The sequence below is a fragment of the Melanostigma gelatinosum genome (genome assembly GCF_949748355.1).
Source record: "Melanostigma gelatinosum genome assembly, chromosome: 8".
NCBI classification, from domain to species: Eukaryota; Metazoa; Chordata; class Actinopteri; order Perciformes; family Zoarcidae; genus Melanostigma; species Melanostigma gelatinosum.
In genome coordinates, this window is record NC_136641.1 from 26,568,027 (window position 1) to 26,585,316 (window position 17,290).

A 17,290-nucleotide genomic window follows, 5' to 3' on the forward strand; every position below is an offset into this window, starting at 1 on the left:
GATACCGTTCTTCCCACCTCAGCAGGCCGGTGCAACAGGAAGGCTACGCAACCGAGGAACACCCCCAACAACGACGAGGACTTCATTCACGTCTTTGTCCAGCGGGACAAGCGCACACTCAATAAAGTAAGTGCAAATAAATACATGAATATAGAGATGTTCCAAAACGCTGACATTTGAGTTATTATCAATCATTTACAGAAACATTGTGAGCAATAGTCCACTATCCAGATACAGATGTGATCATTTCCACAATCCACCACATGTTTTTATCAACAGAAATATCAGCCGGACTCATTGTGTGCTTATTGGTGCACTTTTTGGGCATATAAGTGAAGAAGCTGTTTTCTACTGGGACACTGTCACCAATTATCCTCTTTCCTTAATCCTGGTGCGCCGTCGCCAGACGCTGATTGTGTGGTTATCGGTGCGCTTTTGAACATCTTGTAGGAGTGAATAAGTTGTCTTCTGCTGGTGTGCTGACACCAATATCTCTCTCTTCTTCATTATTCTGGTGCGCCGTCACCAGACCCTCATTGTGTGTGCTTATCGGTGCGCTTTTGAACATCTTGTCGGAGTGAATAAGTTGCTTTCTGCTGGCGCCATGACTCCAATACTTCTCTCTCTTTCCTTTATCCTGGTGCGCCGTCATCAGTGTGTTATTTCTTCATTCTGTAGAAGTGAATGATCTATTTTCTACTGTTGGGTTGGCGCCAATACTTCTCTATTTTTCCTTTGTTATTTAACACCTGCCACATATATAGGTCACTATAGTTGTGTGTTTTGGAAACGAAAGGCTCGACATGGTTTTGATAATAATTTTCTTTCGTCTAACGGCTCACAGCCAGTAAAACTGTCCTCATAAGTGTTACACACAGCTTTTAATAACCTTACACAGAGCTGTCACTTAACACAGAGCTCACAGTCCCGCTGTAGCGTGTTGTTGATGTTTATTCGACATTATTCCATCTCAGGAACTTATAATATCTAATGTTGTGATACGTCAGAGTCTTTATATCAGGCTACGTTGTAATGTGCCGTGTAACCCAGGACTCACATTCTTCTGTCAAACACTGTTGAAGCGTTACGAATGCTGAATATAACTATCATACTTTATAAAGTCGTTCTAAGTTGTCATGCGTGATAATAAACATTGATAAAGAGATTTAAAAAGCCATATGAGCGTATTATATGGGCTTATGAATGTGCATTAATATTAAGTGCCAGTACAGTTGACTCTTATTTCACCAAAAATGATTTGATCAAACAAATCTCTCCACGAGGCCGGTTGAGGGAACACGTGCACACTCGACCTCTTTGTGTGCACGTCACAATCTCCTCCAGGTCCTCTGACCCGCGTGCTTGGACGGCGGCTCACCGTCGCAGCTCACCTGGTGCTGAGGGGCTGGATGTGGATGGTGCTGAGCTCCTGTAAGCCCCCCCGGTGGTGGGCGTGCGCGTGCGTCAAAGGCTGCACGTGTGCTGGGCCGCTGGCGTTCTGTAAAGGGGCGTGCTGCTTCCTGCTGCGCCGGGAGCAGCACGTGCCCGTCACGCCGTCTCGGCTGGAGAGGGAGGGGCTTCGAGACGCGTAATTCTGCAGCCCCGCCTCCAGGTAGCTCTGCTGGTAATACTGCTGCTCCACAAACTCGTGGTTCTAGAGAGAGAGACATGAAACAGGATATGACATTCACAACATTTATATTTATGACCATGTGCTGCGTATGACTTCATATCACCTGTTTCATACTTCCCTGGGTCGATAACTCATCTGAGAATCAACCATTCATCCTCATTAAGGCGTGTGCATGCAATGTCTTTAGCATCGTGGCTCAGTCACCATCACATAGCAGGTGTCTTAAAGCGACTGTCGTCACCATCAACCAGCGACCACATGACGACTTGCATGTGAAAGCTTGATGACTGGATGATGTTTTGTGGACACCAACATGACTCCTCTGCTGGACGTATAAATACTCCGTCCCACACTATTCATGTAATGAAGAGATTTATGTTCCAATAATGTCCCCGCTGTGGGCAACAAAGGATTCTCTTGTCTTATATTCATAGTAATGCCAGAAATAGCAGGATGTCCTTCTGCATGCAATTACATTTCACAGTATGTAAGCCAGCAGGCTCTTCTAGCTGTTCTGACCCACAATCCTTTGCTCAGTCGGTCTATGAGCAGAGGTCAAGGTGCAATGTTCTGATGAAGTAGTTTCAAATGAATACATATTATATATATATATATATATATATATATATATATATATATATATATATATATATATATATATATATATATATATATATATATATATCCAAAACAAATTAGTTCTTTCAGGTTTAACTTTACAGTCTCTCCGACCTCCATGTGGTCCGTTCTTTACAAATCTGACGAGGTGTGTGTGTGTGTGTGTGTGTGTGTGTGTGTGTGTGTGTGTGTGTGTGTGTGTGTGTGTGTGTGTGTGTGTGTGTGTGTGTGTGTGTGTGTGTGTGTGTGTGTGTGTGTGTGTGTGTGAAACTGAAGCGGACGTCTGTATCACGTCGTACATGCAGTCGTGTCTCAGGAGGAACATCACGCTACAGCGGGCTGCACACACGACTGAACATGAACTGGCCGTCAGTCATGTTCTCCTAATGAGCCACAGCCAGATAGAAAACCTTTGAATGACTGCACACTCTGGTTCATCCTGATATTAAATTAATATCTAGAAATCAACTCAATCTGACTTTCATTTCTGTGTGATTTTGGGAAAAAGAAAGGTTGTGTTGTTGTGATCAATAGTAGAGATATTATTGTGTTATTAACCCACTGAAACCCAAAATACACCGTTTATCACAGCCCGAAGCTGGAACAAAAGTCAATATCCTCAGATTATCATGTTTCCAACGGTCCTTAAACACATCATGTGTGACAAACGCTTCTGTTAGAAAAAGCAACAAAAAATGTCTTAAAACCTTTAACCAGAGTGTAAACACAGAGCGTGAGCTCCTCAGAGAAACTATGAAGTCATGATTGATTCATCTGAGACCAACAGTCATGTGACAACAAGCAGGAGACACTCTGACCGTTTAATATGCACGTAGAGCCTCCATGCTTTTATCCAACACTTGTAGACATGTTGCATATATAGATTCTATTCTTTGACAATTTTTGGAAAAGAAATTATCAAAGAAATTCAAATTTTTTAATGAATAATGGCACGATAACTGTTGTTCTGCATGAAATACATGTTGTAGTTCTCTACTTCTACCCATGGTTGTGCTGTTTCCATGGAGGCAATAGAAGGCAACACAGAGAAAACAGAGCCGGGAGCTTCAGAGGGTTGACAGAAGAAGCACTCACGGTGGTTTTCTCCAGACAGTGCAGCAGGTGGTGGTGCTGGCTCTCTAGTAGAGAGGTGGACTGACTTAACCGCTGCTCCTCCTCAGTGGAGCTCTGTAACACACACACACACACACACACACACAATGAGTGCCACGCTGCAGAGACGACACTCATCAGATGTGGGAGGTGCGCGGCCGGCTGCTGTACCTGATCTGAGAGGTTCATCTTGTACGGAAGTTGCTTCAGTTGGAGAGGGAGACAAAAGAGAGAGGTAGAGTTTCACAAGAGGTCAAAGGGCACCAGGCAGCGGTCAGGGATCATTACGACCGCGATTAATGGACGTCTGCCAACGTCAGTGGAGCCGATGCTTTGATCCGCTGGACTCAGACAACTCGTTAATGACAAGTGCTCCACATACATCTATTTATTCTCTGTGTTTATTTGTGCACGAACGAGTGGGCAGTGTTTCTGGTTCTGGTACGAAGGTGAGTCAGAGTAAGAAAGTAAAGAAACCAGCAAGAACAACATTTCAAAGTAAATACTGAGCAGTTTTAAGCTTCTTTCTGTCACTACAGTACGTTAGTAATGTTCTTTTGGCTGTCAGGTCTAGTAGAAAACACGAGAAATATTCATAAATCATAAACCCTGTTCTGCTCTCATCTGTTTGCTTCATGTACCTCCTGTTCCCCACTCTCTGTCAGACAACTTTAACATCCTACATCCAACATGTGAGGAGGGTTTAGAGAAGCTAAATCACAGATTACTCCGCGTTCATAGTCATGAACATCGGCCGGAACAACCTCAACTTGAGCGTCGGGAAGACGTCTTTTCGCTATATTGCAGAACGCTTTCATTGTTCTTGTCAGCAGCAGAGCAGTGTTGCAGACTTTCAGTGCGTTGCATCGGTCTTCCTCAGCACAATCTGCAGTTGATGCTGTTTATAAAAAAAAACTAAAAAACAAAGCCAACAACCACACCGCCCTGATCCTGCAAACGCTCCCCAGCACCGCCCTGATCCTGCAAACGCTCCCCAGCACCGCCCTGATCCTGCAACCGCTCTCCAGCACCGCCCTGATCCTGCAATCGCTCCCCAGCACCGCCCTGATCCTGCAAACGCTCCCCAGCACCGCCCTGATCCTGCAACCGCTCTCCAGCACCGCCCTGATCCTGCAATCGCTCCCCAGCACCGCCCTGATCCTGCAAACGCTCCCCAGCACCGCCCTGATCCTGCAACCGCTCTCCAGCACCGCCCTGATCCTGCAAACGCTCCCCAGCACCGCCCTGATCCTGCAACCGCTCTCCAGCACCGCCCTGATCCTGCAAACGCTCCCCAGCACCGCCCTGATCCTGCAAACGCTCCCCAGCACCGCCCTGATCCTGCAAACGCTCCCCAGCACCGCCCTGATCCTGCAAACGCTCCCCAGCACCGCCCTGATCCTGCAAACGCTCCCCAGCACCGCCCTGATCCTGCAAACGCTCCCCAGCACCGCCCTGATCCTGCAAACGCCCCCAGCACCGCCCTGATCCTGCAAACGCTCCCCAGCACCGCCCTGATCCTGCAAACGCTCCCCAGCACCGCCCTGATCCTGCAAACGCTCCCCAGCACCGCCCTGATCCTGCAAACGCTCCCCAGCACCACCCTGATCCTGCAAACGCTCCCCAGCACCGCCCTGATCCTGCAAACGCTCCCCAGCACCGCCGCAGGGCGAGCAGAGCGCAACGTCTTCGGAAGAGTTGTAGCAGCAACTGTTCCTGTTTTCAGCTGTTGCTAGGCTGCCGGGGGTCTTTGCTGAGAGGGCTGCGTATCAGCAGGCCGTCCCCACACCGTCACCGCACCGTCACCGCACCGCACCGCACCGGCAGTCACCGCACCGGCCGTCACCGCACCGTCACGTCACCGTCACGTCACCGCACCGTAAGAAACAGCTTGATCTGCTGTGTTGCTGCTGACTAGCTGCCTGTTTTTAAATGACACTTCCGTTGGACATCAATGGACGTTGTGTTGAGCAGCCGTTCATCTTTAAACGTCGCTGGTCACTGTCTGGTCGTCAGCAGACACCAGACATGTTAAACTAATTACCTCTGAGCTGCAGAGCAGAATATGGAATATCTTTCATTGCGGTTTACATTAATTGCTTTTTAAGCTGCATTGCAACGCATCAATGCTGGTGTTAATGTTGACATTCAAAGCAATTATAAAAATCAGCATTTCATGGTTGAAAATGACTGAAAACACCATCGACTGTTTTAAATCAGCGATAATCTGTCGAGTTCTGAGTTTGATTCGGTCGTTGAGTGTCGTTCTGATTCAGTCCTAACGCTGCTTCTGAAGAGGAGCGGCAGCAAGAAGCGCTTGTTGTTGCGCTGTCGGCCCCTCCAGGCCACCGTAGCGCTCGGCAACCGCAACATTTTGGGCGAAGCAAGAAACATCCCAGAGTCGCGTTTACATTTCCGGCTGCTTTGCCCCCGAAGCGTGTTTCCTCAGACGGAGGAGGGCAGCTGGGCTCAAAGAGCTTCACACCAGATGCTCATCAGCATGAGATCACACGTTAGCTGCTCTGATGGGACGCATTCCAAGAATTGATAATTCAAGGGAGGAGCAAGCAAAGGCCTGAATCCAAGGACTGAAAAACCTGTTTTTCCGAGGCTTCCCGAGTACAAATGTAAACATGTGACATGTGGCTGGGTGATGCTGGTCTTACCGTGAACTCCAGAGCCTCGTTGAACAGGCCGTTGCGCTTGCTGTGGAGGAAGGCGTCGGAGGTTCCCTGCTTGGATATTCGTATCCTGGCCAATCGGGCTTTCTGCAACCAAAGAGAACCCGGAGTTAGACATCTTACCTCAGAACGAGTGCGTTGTCACCCGACACATCCCACTCATTAGTAGCTACATCGCTTTTCTCATGCTCGATATCTCGAGAGCTAATTAAACATGTGCTACAAAAGCATTCGCTCCGATCTCCTGCGATAGAATTCGCTCCGATCTCCTGCGATACGTATGAATGATTTATGGAGATGCACGATAACACATTCTTTTGGGTCAGAAATCAGAGAGCGAGAGGAAGCCAGGACCCAGTTCTGTACCAATTAAGCAGCTATTAAGCTAGCAAATATGCATTTACAATATTGATTGCAATGTACTATCTTCACAGCGGGGTTTGTTGCAGACACACCTGGTGTGGAGATCTGCACTCTGCTGAGTCTTGTTTGGACAGTTTCTGTGCTGCTGTGTCAGCGTGTTTCTCTAGGAAGCATCACGGCTCACAATGCTTTACATCGGTGGCGTCGGCTTTAAATGCGCCTTTGGTCACCGGACCCGTGCTTCACGGTTAGTGCACATTCAGCCTCCTTTCCTTCCTCTCCATCGATGATGAACAGGAAGCAGAGAAGGAATGCGACGGGGGAACACATTATTCAGGTCCGTGGAGTGAATCCTGAAAGCATCAGTCGTTCTCGACACAGTGGAAGGATTGTACTCCGATGTCCCGGTTTTTGCTCTTCCCCGAAACGCACGGTGTACAATGAACGTGTGTGAAGAGAGTTTCTCAATGAATCTCTCAGTGACCAGAACAACTGCTCTCACGCGATAGTGTAACCTGAGTCACTCGCTTCTCAGAGGCCAGACATTTCCCCGTCAAAGTCAAGAGCCGGGTGTCGGGCTGGCTGCAGCTACAGAGTGTGTGTGTGTGTGTGTGTGTGTGTGTGTGTGTTTCTGTAGCTTCGCTTTCTGCATTTTAAAACCAGCGTGACGGCTTCAGTGAGGGGACATTGGTAGGAGGATCATGGGAACTGTGTAAATGATGAGCAGAGAGCTTGTTTAGTGAGGGGGGCTCATGCACCGCTGGGGGGTTAATTGAGTGTGTGGACGTGTGTTTTCTCCACGTGTGCGTGTGCAGCCTCGCTGAATCTCCACACACACACAGCAGAGATACCTGGCTCAGTGAGGCTGTATGGTAATGTATGGTAATCTGAGCTCATCCCCTCACTTGAGTTTCATTTAAAACACGTCGCTGCTGTTTGGTACCCCTGCAGGTCGCTCACGCTGAGGTTTAGTATTCCAAACGGAGACGGGAGCGCACGTGCACGCGCATGCACAGCAGCCGATCTGGCATCTACAGCACAAAACCTGACTCCCTTCAAGTTGTTCTCTCTCTCTCTCTCTCTCTCTCTCTCTCTCTCTCTCTCGCTCTCGCTCTCGCTCTCGCTCTGTCTCTCTCTCTGTCTCTCTCTCTGTCTCTCTCTCTCTCTCGCTCTCTCTCTCTCTCTCTCTCTCTCTCTCTCTCTCTCTCTCTCTCTGCATCTCTCCCCCCTGCATCTCTTTGTCTTCTCTCACCCTCCCTCCGGCTCTCCTTGACGAGTTCTCTCCTCGCTGTCTTTGTGCCCTCACCCTCTAACACCTTTGCGTACGTTTGTGCTGACGCAGCATTCCCTGCAGGCCTTTTGGGATGACCCCTCTTCATGTCCCGGGCGTTGTGCTCAGGGGGTAATAAAGGGGGGGATTGAATCTACCTCTGCAGCTCTCTGATAGATTCCCGGGTCCCTTTGGGTCGAAGGCACATCTGTGCTTGGAGGCGGAGCCACGGCCCCACAGATTGAGCCTGGATGTGCTGCCGAAGCACCGCTGAGAGCACACAGGAGTGCCGTGGACACCGTGGCTCTCATTGACGGCAGAATAGCGTCAGGAAGAGTCCTTCGCAGAGAGTCGGCCACATACCCGACAGAGGGGAAATGGAAGTGCTCCGCTCTGTTTACAGGAGATTGTAAAAACGAAATAAAGGATTTCTCAGAGCTGGAAAAGTATTTCCCCTCATACATAATCGACTGATAGCTGCCAGATGATTCAGCACGAGGCGTTTGTAACATGAGTGAAGAGTAACTGCACACTTAAACAAGCTGCAGCATGAATGATTAAACACATCAATGCTGATGTCAATAGTGACATTTCTTGCCAAATTTATTTGCCATTTCTGACTCAATCTACGGTTTTAAATCAGCCAGTTCTGAGATGCAGTTGACTGTTCGGGACTAATTTACGTCATAAAATAAAATAATATTCACGTCCTCGAGTCAGACAATCTAAATTTGCATAAATCCTGAAAAGATCAGAACAACGCCACACATGCTCCGCTGAGCATTGCCGGAAGTTTTGTTGGAAGTTCATTTTTTGTTTTAGAGATGAAAATAAAAGAGTTTATGTCAGCTTGTATAGGATTTAGCTGAGTGAAAAGTGGAGCAATCGAGCTCTGAGACCAGATTAGGTTCTGCCTCAGGCCTGCCTGGGAACCACACAAGTGAGAGAGGAGGCTACACACACACACACACACACACACACACACACACACACACACCTACACACACACACCTACACACACACCTACACACACACACACACACACACGCCTGTGTTGGTGAAGACGGGAAACTGAATGGTGGCAATAATTGATTGAGTGTGAATCGAGTCCTCTGACACCTGTGGCCCACAGATATGTGGCCCTGCAGCAAAGACCGCTTAACCTCGGACTAACCGCTCAGAGACAACACACCTCTACGCCTCGTTAGAGAGGAACGTACAGCTCGGATCTCTTGACCCTCCTCAGTGAAGTCCTCACACCCCTCCTCTCTCCTGTCTGGCTGCCTTCTTCCAAAATGCAGACGACTTTATTGATCGTCTAGAACAGCAGAACACTCAGCCAGAAGTCGGCTTCACCTTTTTGACTTCAACCTTCTGAGGGAGGGCTCAAAACAACAGAGAGATGATTTAAAAGAGAGAGAGAGAGAGAGAGAGAGAGAGAGAGAGAGAGAGAGAGAGAGAGAGAGAGAGAGAGAGAGAGAGAGAGAGAGAGAGAGAGAGAGAGAGAGAGAGAGAGAGAGAGAGAGAGAGAGAGAGAGAGAGAGAGAGAGAGATATTCCGGTGACTCATACTATACTGTTGTATACTCTGACTGAGACTCCTCCCTCACTAGTCTGACCCACATGTGTGCGGTGTGTTTGGCTAACGGCTAACGGCTAACTGAACTACTATCACACACTGCTGAGTGCCGCTCTGCCACTTAGCCTCTGCTGTGCGGGCACACAGATCGATAAGTTAAATCTTGTTTTTGGCAAGATTATATGAATGATATAAAATTATAGGAATTATACCAGAACATTGAGCCAATGTCCTGCATACTTTGCCGCTTGTTTTTGGGGTTTGAATGAAGTGTTCACGACGCCTTGCAGCACATTGGCCAGTTGTGGTTGAATTCGTTGCAGATGCACCTGATGGAGATCTGCTCAGTGCAGCGTTCTGGGTTTGTTCTGTTTCGGCCTTGTCGGCCCCGAGCCAATGCAATGCTCAAGAACCGCAACAGACATTTAGAGTTTGAGGACAACGACCGGAGAACGATTTCCAGTCAAGGCGGGAAACGACGAGGCAGTGAAATAATAGAAAGTGAGTTTTCACAGACACGGGAACAATAATGGGAAACAAACAATGAGAGATATGTACTGTATAGATTCTGCTGCTGACAGCTGAAGCAGGATTTATGATCAGCCGTTGATCCATTTTCATAAAATAACGATTCATAACTGTCTGACTCCGGTAAAGCTGCAGTCGTGTTTGTGGGGGAATATTCGCGAGTAGTTTTACAAGATCTGTTATTTGAAGGTAAAGGAAATTGTCCAATGATGGAAGAAACTTGAATGAATTTATCAATAACACCAAGTTTGCTTGAATGAGAACGGCATATTTCAAGAAGCCCTGGTTCCACAGTGGGATAACGACCTGCATAGACCCCGAGGCAGCTGTTACATATTCCTAAAAGCAACTAAACTGCACAATTTGTGTTGCTAAAATATGCCAATTACAATATAAAAGACGCGGTGACCAGAATACTAATTTTGCAAGTTGTACATTTTTATTTTCATGGATTTCTGTATCATATTCTCACTCCAGATTAATTCACATTCTGCATTTCTCTCCCAGTGGAGAGAGAGAGAGACTCTGACTTGAACCTCAGAGAAAATGAAGTCAGACGTATTAGAACACATCCTCGTAAATAACCCTAAATAACCCTAAAGCATGGCCTCGATGAGGCCATGCTCTCACTGTCTTGGCTTTTGTTTTAACGTCCACATGTATATCTGAGTAAGATGGTAAAAGCAGTTATTTCCATTTATCCCAGTAAACCGGTGGCTCAATTCCGTCTGAGTCGACCGCAGAGTTAAGCTCATTTAAATTCATAACCTCCTCTTATTTTAATTGCTTCTGTGTCCTTTACCCTTTTGTGATTCTCCATTTAAACCGTGCCCTCTTTCAGGTGTACTGTTCAGAATGTGTGATTAGACCTGAGGATATTATTACCTTTCATGCAAATGAGGAGCAACTGTCGAGTAACCTCCCTGCAGAGCGAACATTTCTGTGCATGTCAGATGTCTTTATGGGTTCACGCGTAGAAACAGCGGAGGACTTGAACTCAGCATGCGCGGAGAGAGAGTGAAAAGAGAAGAAGAAAGGAGGATGGAAAATGGTACACACAGTTCACAGGTCGGTGTGTAGCTCGGTTTTTGGGTGATGCTTTTTGGTACAACAGGGAAAACAAAGAAAATGCATTAATATATATATATATATATATATATATATATATATATAAATATATATATATATATATACATATATATATATTTAATTTATTCTCAATAAGACAGACAGATAGTTACTCAATCCCACAAGAGGATATTGTTTCGCGACAGCAGCATTTATAAGGAGAGAGCACAGCGGCCGCCGAGTGAAAAAGGCGCCGCACTCAGCGCCTGTTTTTTTGCAGCCGCTCCGAGCGCTTGAAAAATCTCTCAACTTTTACAGAAAAGCGTTGTACTCTGAGAGGCAATCGTCCATTCCTCCTCTCAATTAAACGCGGCCTTATTCTAACAAACGGTCTGAGAGAAGAATGGATTTCTCTCCGTGAAATATAACGGCGCGCCGGTGATAAAACCGCTGATGAAATGACGTTGTGCTTCGGTAAATGACCAGTGGAACTCGCTAAGCGGTCGGCCTAATGGGCGAGGCCACATGTCATTAAGGTTACAGAGCATTAAAGAACACTACGTGTTGTGCAGACGGTAGTAATGGGGTATTGAAGGAAATGGCACGGCTGAGTAATTCATGAGTTGGGTGGACATTAGAGATCCCCAGTTGTCATTAGCGGTGAAAGAGTGGACCGTACAATGGTAATGGCTCCATCGTACACCCGCTACACCGGAGTTACCGTCTTTTATAGTGCGAGAGACCGTCGTCTGCAAGCAAGAGTCAAAGAACATTAAATTAATGTGATGTGACGTGAAACGAGCTGAGGCAGAAGCAGTTGTTTTAAAATGCAGTAAAACCAAAAGAGTCTGCTCGTGGCTCTGTGAGCCAAATGCTAATGTTAGCATGCTGATGTTTAGCAGGTAGAGTGTTTACTCCGTTAGTATGCAAATGTTTCTCAATTAACACGGAACTCACAGTGAGAATGTCATTAGTTTTGCAGGTATTTCATCATTAACAAAAGTTCTGGACAAAATGGAATGTTGACCCAATGTTGACCCGCTTCTTAAAGGTGAGGTTTTGCTGACAAAGATAGAAAATGACTGTTTGTTCTCTGCTCTTGATTTCATTTCATTTCAGTTTTTTGCTTGTGAAAAACTTGTCATGAAAAACTTGTCGGCCGATCAGTTGACAACCGACAATAGTTGCACCTATTATCATACTTGGCACTTGATTTGCCGAGCACGATAACGCTATTTCAGGAAAAGAACACAGCATCAGGACACGCGTGGCCCCCAGCTCTCCCCCCTTCCTACTCTCCCCCCACTGCCTCCCTGTTTTTTAATCGAGATAATTTCCCCTCTGTGTGTCTTTTGGCATCCCCGAACACGTGGTCGCGTCGCGCCGGCGTCTTGCACCGGGCGGACGAGGTCACGGTTAGTTAAGGCTGGGCAGCGGTCGAACGGCAGGACTCGAAGCAGATTTAAACTACAACCGGAGAGCGAGTGTGCCGAGATGCATGGCGGTAATCACAGAGAGGGCGAGAGACGGGAGGAGAGAAAGTCAGCGGAGAATAAACTAACAAAAAAAAAGCCTTGCAAGGAGGAGGTGTGCACGAAAGTGATGCGAGAGAGGGATGGACTCTGAGGATATGCGTCAGTGTCTGCCAGCTCCTTACAAACACACTGCGATCTATCTCAGGAGAGCTGTCAGACCCTCCAGCTGGGATTACCAGCCCGGTGCCGACGCTGCTCACGGACACGGTTCTTTAGAAAGGTCTCAAGGTCTGAGCTACTTACCCACAGAGAGATAGGATCTTTAAATCTCCCACAGGTTAAACACCGGTTTAGATAATCCATTTACAAAAGTGTCCGTTTGTGTTTTTATCTCTATACTTTTATCAAACCATGGAGAAAACCATTTCAAGATGGAGAACAACTGAAAATCACTTCTTTGATGAGATATTTTATCATTTTTTAGTGGTGATGGGAATCAACACAGGCCCCATGATACGATATTATCACGATACTGAAGTCACGATACGATATTACCACTACATTTTTTGTATGTATGGAAATCACAACATGCAGTCAATGTAGACCTCTTCAAATCCCAGACCTGAGCTACGATAGGCTAACCTTGACAATGATGAAGTATCAGTGCTGTCTGACTCCAGCGAGAGGGGAAATAACGGATCTGTTCATATGCAGAGCAACGAGAACACGGGAAGGTCAGGGTTTAGGGATGCATGTCAGCGGAGACGGGAACGTGTCCTGACCTGCTGCTCATGTGAATGTAAGTCGTGTGCGTTGTCGTCATTAGTCTCGGGGAAGACGTGAACCCTGCAGAGTCCAGACGTCACGGTCTGGGTGTCTGGAGGGACGACCCTCCCGAGGCTGAACGGAAGTACAACACGTGTGCTCACCTGTACTTTCTGCGCCCGCCGCTTGTCTACTCTCTGGTTCTGGTGGTAGATGCGGCTGAAGTTGGACACGATGACGGGGACGGGCAGGGCGATCACCAGCACCCCGCTCAGAGAGCAGATGGAGCCGAAGATCTTCCCCGCGATCGTCTTCGGGACCATGTCTCCGTACCTGTGAGAGGGGAGGAAACATTGAGCGTCACATCCTACCATGCTTTTAATGACGTGGCTCGCTGGTAGCTCAACCTTCGACACACACACTCACACACACTCACTCACACACACACACACACACACACACACACACACACACACACACACACACACACACACACACACACACACACACACACACACACACACACACACACCAGACTAAACATGTTGCTGTAATTTTTAAAAACAGAAATATTCATCAATGTCTGCAGCGGTTACTCTGTGGCGTGATTCACAGAAACGTAGTAATGACAATAAACAGCTAAGAACCAATAAATATATTAAAGTTCACCCCACAATTCAAAAACACACATTCTTCCTCCGACCTGTGAGTCTAGATTGTGTGTTGGAGATATGATCCGTAGAGACGTCTGCCTTCTCTCTAATAACGGAACTCTACTCGGCCACATGGAACTAAGGTTGAAAGAAAATAGTTCCTACATGAACAACCTCTGTGCTTTGACCACCACGAGCTGAATCAATGACTCAGGTTAACGTTAACCTTCACAGTGTAAATAAAGATTTACTGACTCAGTAGAACATGTGTTTCTAATCTCTGATCTCTGATCATGTTTCATGTGAACAACCGATCAGTGTTTGGAGCAACAGGAGGAGACATCTGTGTCTTTGGTTGTGGAATGAACTGACCCTTTAGAATTCTATCCTTTAGAATCTTCTTGTAGATATCCAGAGAAGAAGTTTCTGTCATGAAATACTTCCTCTTTGACGGATCACAGAGAACAGCGCTGGTTGTTAATTGAGGACTTGGCAAACAGTTCCAATGATGAATTGTGAACAATAATCTACTTCAAAAGTTGTGCTCACGATATTCGTTTTTATGATCTAATGAAGGAGTTCTGTCACAGTCGGTTGGATGAAGATGGGAAAGAAAAAAGCAGAATGGTAACAAAGAAACACAGAAAACAAAAAGCTCATTTGGAACCCTCGTCCTCATTAGTCACGGACTTCAGCCCAACATGAGGCCGTTTAAGTGGACGGAGCTTTTTCTCATCAGGACAGCAGAGCTCTGGCCGCACACAGTGAAGTGTTACTCACAGAGAACTCTAACCGGCTTCTACCCAAATTAGGCAACAACAGCGTTTCATCTTCCATTAGGAGGAATGACGAGCTAATCGTTACTCATCTGTGAGCGTCGTCTTTACTGTGATCCTATCAGATGGAGGATGGAGGCCAGTCTCTCTCTAACTGACTCTAGCTGCCCGTGTCTGATAACAGCACGATAGCGTCTCTGAGCCACCAGATACAACTCGCACACATTAAAGAAACAAGAAAAGGTGTGTGTGTGTGTGTGTGTGTGTGTGAGAGAGAGAGATGAGAAAAGGTCTTCACTGAAGGTGTGGATGGAGGTGGATGTCTGAGAGAGAGGATGTAGTAAAGTAGACTGGAGGGAGAGATATTCTACAACACAACTATGAGTTTGCTGAATATGATTAGAGATGCACAGATTGTTTTTTTCGATACCAGAGCCTTTTTTTTCTGCATAAAATTTGCATTGCAGTTTAGCATTAAATTGAAATGCAGTCCAAAGCAAATGCTTTGAACTGCAGGTGGATTAAGCTTTGCATACAAAGGTGTAGGTGCAAGGAGTGCAAACTGCTTTGGCAACTGAACTTCACCAAATCAAGTGCGCCGCAATTATCAACTGCTAGTGGATGTATACACATGAATACAAAAGCGGCTTGCACTGTAAAATTGACAACTCCTTCATGAGGTTTTAAAAAGGGAATATTTGAAATGAAGAGAACAAGAACTGTGTGGAGAAATAAATATCAATACTATCAAAACACTCTAATCTGTGGACGTATCGCTGCGATGTCACCCGCAGGTTTGTGGGACTGCAGTTTTGAAGCCTCGAGTTTGGCATTTTGGCCGTCGCCATCTTGTTTTTTTGCAACCAGAAGTGACACGAGAGGGTGGAGCCAAAAACAACCGAACTCTGAATAAGACATTTTTAGCTGACTAAAAGCATCCCCTGCTTTATGGTCTGTGTGACTCTAAATGGACCATAATGTACTAAATGAACATCATGCTGTATTGAAGAAGACTTGAAACTAGAGATTGAGACATAAACTCATGTTTACAATGTTTACTGAGGGAATAAATCAAGAGAGAAGTAGAGTCATTTTCTATAGACTTCTATACAACCAGAGGAGTCGCCCCCTGGTGGACACTAGAGAGAATGCAGGGTTCACTTTTCAGAACCAGAGTTTTTTACTTGGCTAAAACAAACAGCAGGCTGTCCATGTTGCCCCGGTAGTACAGCTGTAATGTGTTTATCATGTGTATCTCCTGTTCTGGGCCCAGAGCAGCCACTCTATGGATAACCGATACGTGATTACGTCATCGGATCGGTCCCATCTCTCTATATTTATGATATGTCTACCCTCAAACACGCATGAATACATGTTCACACATCCACACACACACTCAACAAGCACTAAGGTGAGATGGGCAGGTCAGTCCTCGGTCAGGGTTGTCGGCCATTGAAGGAGGGCCGGGTGTCTGCGGGTTCCATTAATAAAGCCAAGGAAGCATGGCTGGATGGGGGGGTTATTGAGCGGGACTGAGTGCTCTCGTGGACGTCATGTGTGATGAATGGCCTCATCAGAGACGGCCGGAGGGCTGACGGACACAGAGTTGTGATGATGGCGAATGATATAAATACACGCTTTTGTAAAATATAGATTATTAGTCTTTTTTTATTCTATGCTAAAAAAACATCTGCACAAGAAGCTTGAGATGAACCGCTGAGTCACACATATAATTGTTGTTGTTTTTACTTGGATCATAAACCACTATTATGGAGGATTGAGAGGTTAGGCTTCTCAGCAACACACCAAATCCCATATGAATTATATGCAGTTCTTCTCAGTTCTCTTCACCCTAAGTGATTCTGTTCGGACCACAATCCCTTGCGGTGGACTGAAGTCAGTGGAGGAGGCAGTAGAGTATAATAAAGAATGGAACATGTTGATCAAGTAACTCCCATTAGAGACATTAAACATACAGAAAATATGTACATAGAAAGTCAACGCATTAGCCGTGATTAGATATGTTGTAAACAAGCTCAGTGATGATGTTTGATCTCAATTCAAACCAGATTTATTTTTAGTTTAGAGGGTGTGATTTAAATATTATCTAAATTATTATCTGCCCAAGATCATTCTGTGAGTAAAAGAAAAGAATACGTTGAATGGAATCATAAGTAAAGAGACGCTGAGACGCTTCAGCACCACGGACAGCTACTGTAGTTTCTAGCAACAGAGCAGCAGGAATGAGTCCGACAACCAGGAAGTGAGTCAGCGTTGTTACACTTCCTGTTCCCTCGTCTCTCATTACAAACCTTTCTGGAGTTTGTTTTTCGTTAGATGTCTGAACGATATATTAACGTTTCTGTTCTCTGATACAGAACATGTCAGTAAAAACCCCTCTGGTGAGTCATAAATCATAATCCAATGAAAAAGATTCGGTGTTAGCGTCCGTATGTCTTTGAAGTCACTTAGTAGGCTTCAAGTGTTCGGTTAAAAAAGGGAGTTGGTCACAGCTTCAATTCGTAGTCCATCGTTAAAGCATTTTTTAAATCCGCTATTATTGACTGTTACTCTTAAAACCTAAAGACGTGTTTCAGTGTCAGGACGTGGTAAATGCATATCACAAAATCACATCAAACGTGCTGTTCCACCGTTATACATTACATCAGGAAGACATGTGAGAGAAATACAACTTATTTCAACACAAGTTAACAAACGATGATGACAATGAATTATCCCTCAACCATATTAAATATGTCAACGCTGCCC

General features: G+C 46.0%; 1 protein-coding gene across 1 annotated transcript in view; it reads right to left on the minus strand.

Moving 5' to 3' along the window:
* kcnd3 (potassium voltage-gated channel, Shal-related subfamily, member 3) overlaps positions 1-17,290 on the minus strand; it is a gene marked incomplete at its 3' end in the record, with an annotated part of 96,293 nt that overhangs the window by 4,086 nt on the left and 74,917 nt on the right. Inside the window, exons 2-6 of the mRNA XM_079274469.1 lie at positions 13,257-13,425; positions 6,031-6,132; positions 3,536-3,568; positions 3,347-3,439; positions 1,392-1,654 (exon numbers count right to left, since the gene is read on the minus strand). Coding sequence (XP_079130595.1) covers positions 1,392-1,654; positions 3,347-3,439; positions 3,536-3,568; positions 6,031-6,132; positions 13,257-13,425 — 660 coding nt within the window. The remainder of the gene's footprint in view (positions 1-1,391; positions 1,655-3,346; positions 3,440-3,535; positions 3,569-6,030; positions 6,133-13,256; positions 13,426-17,290) is intronic.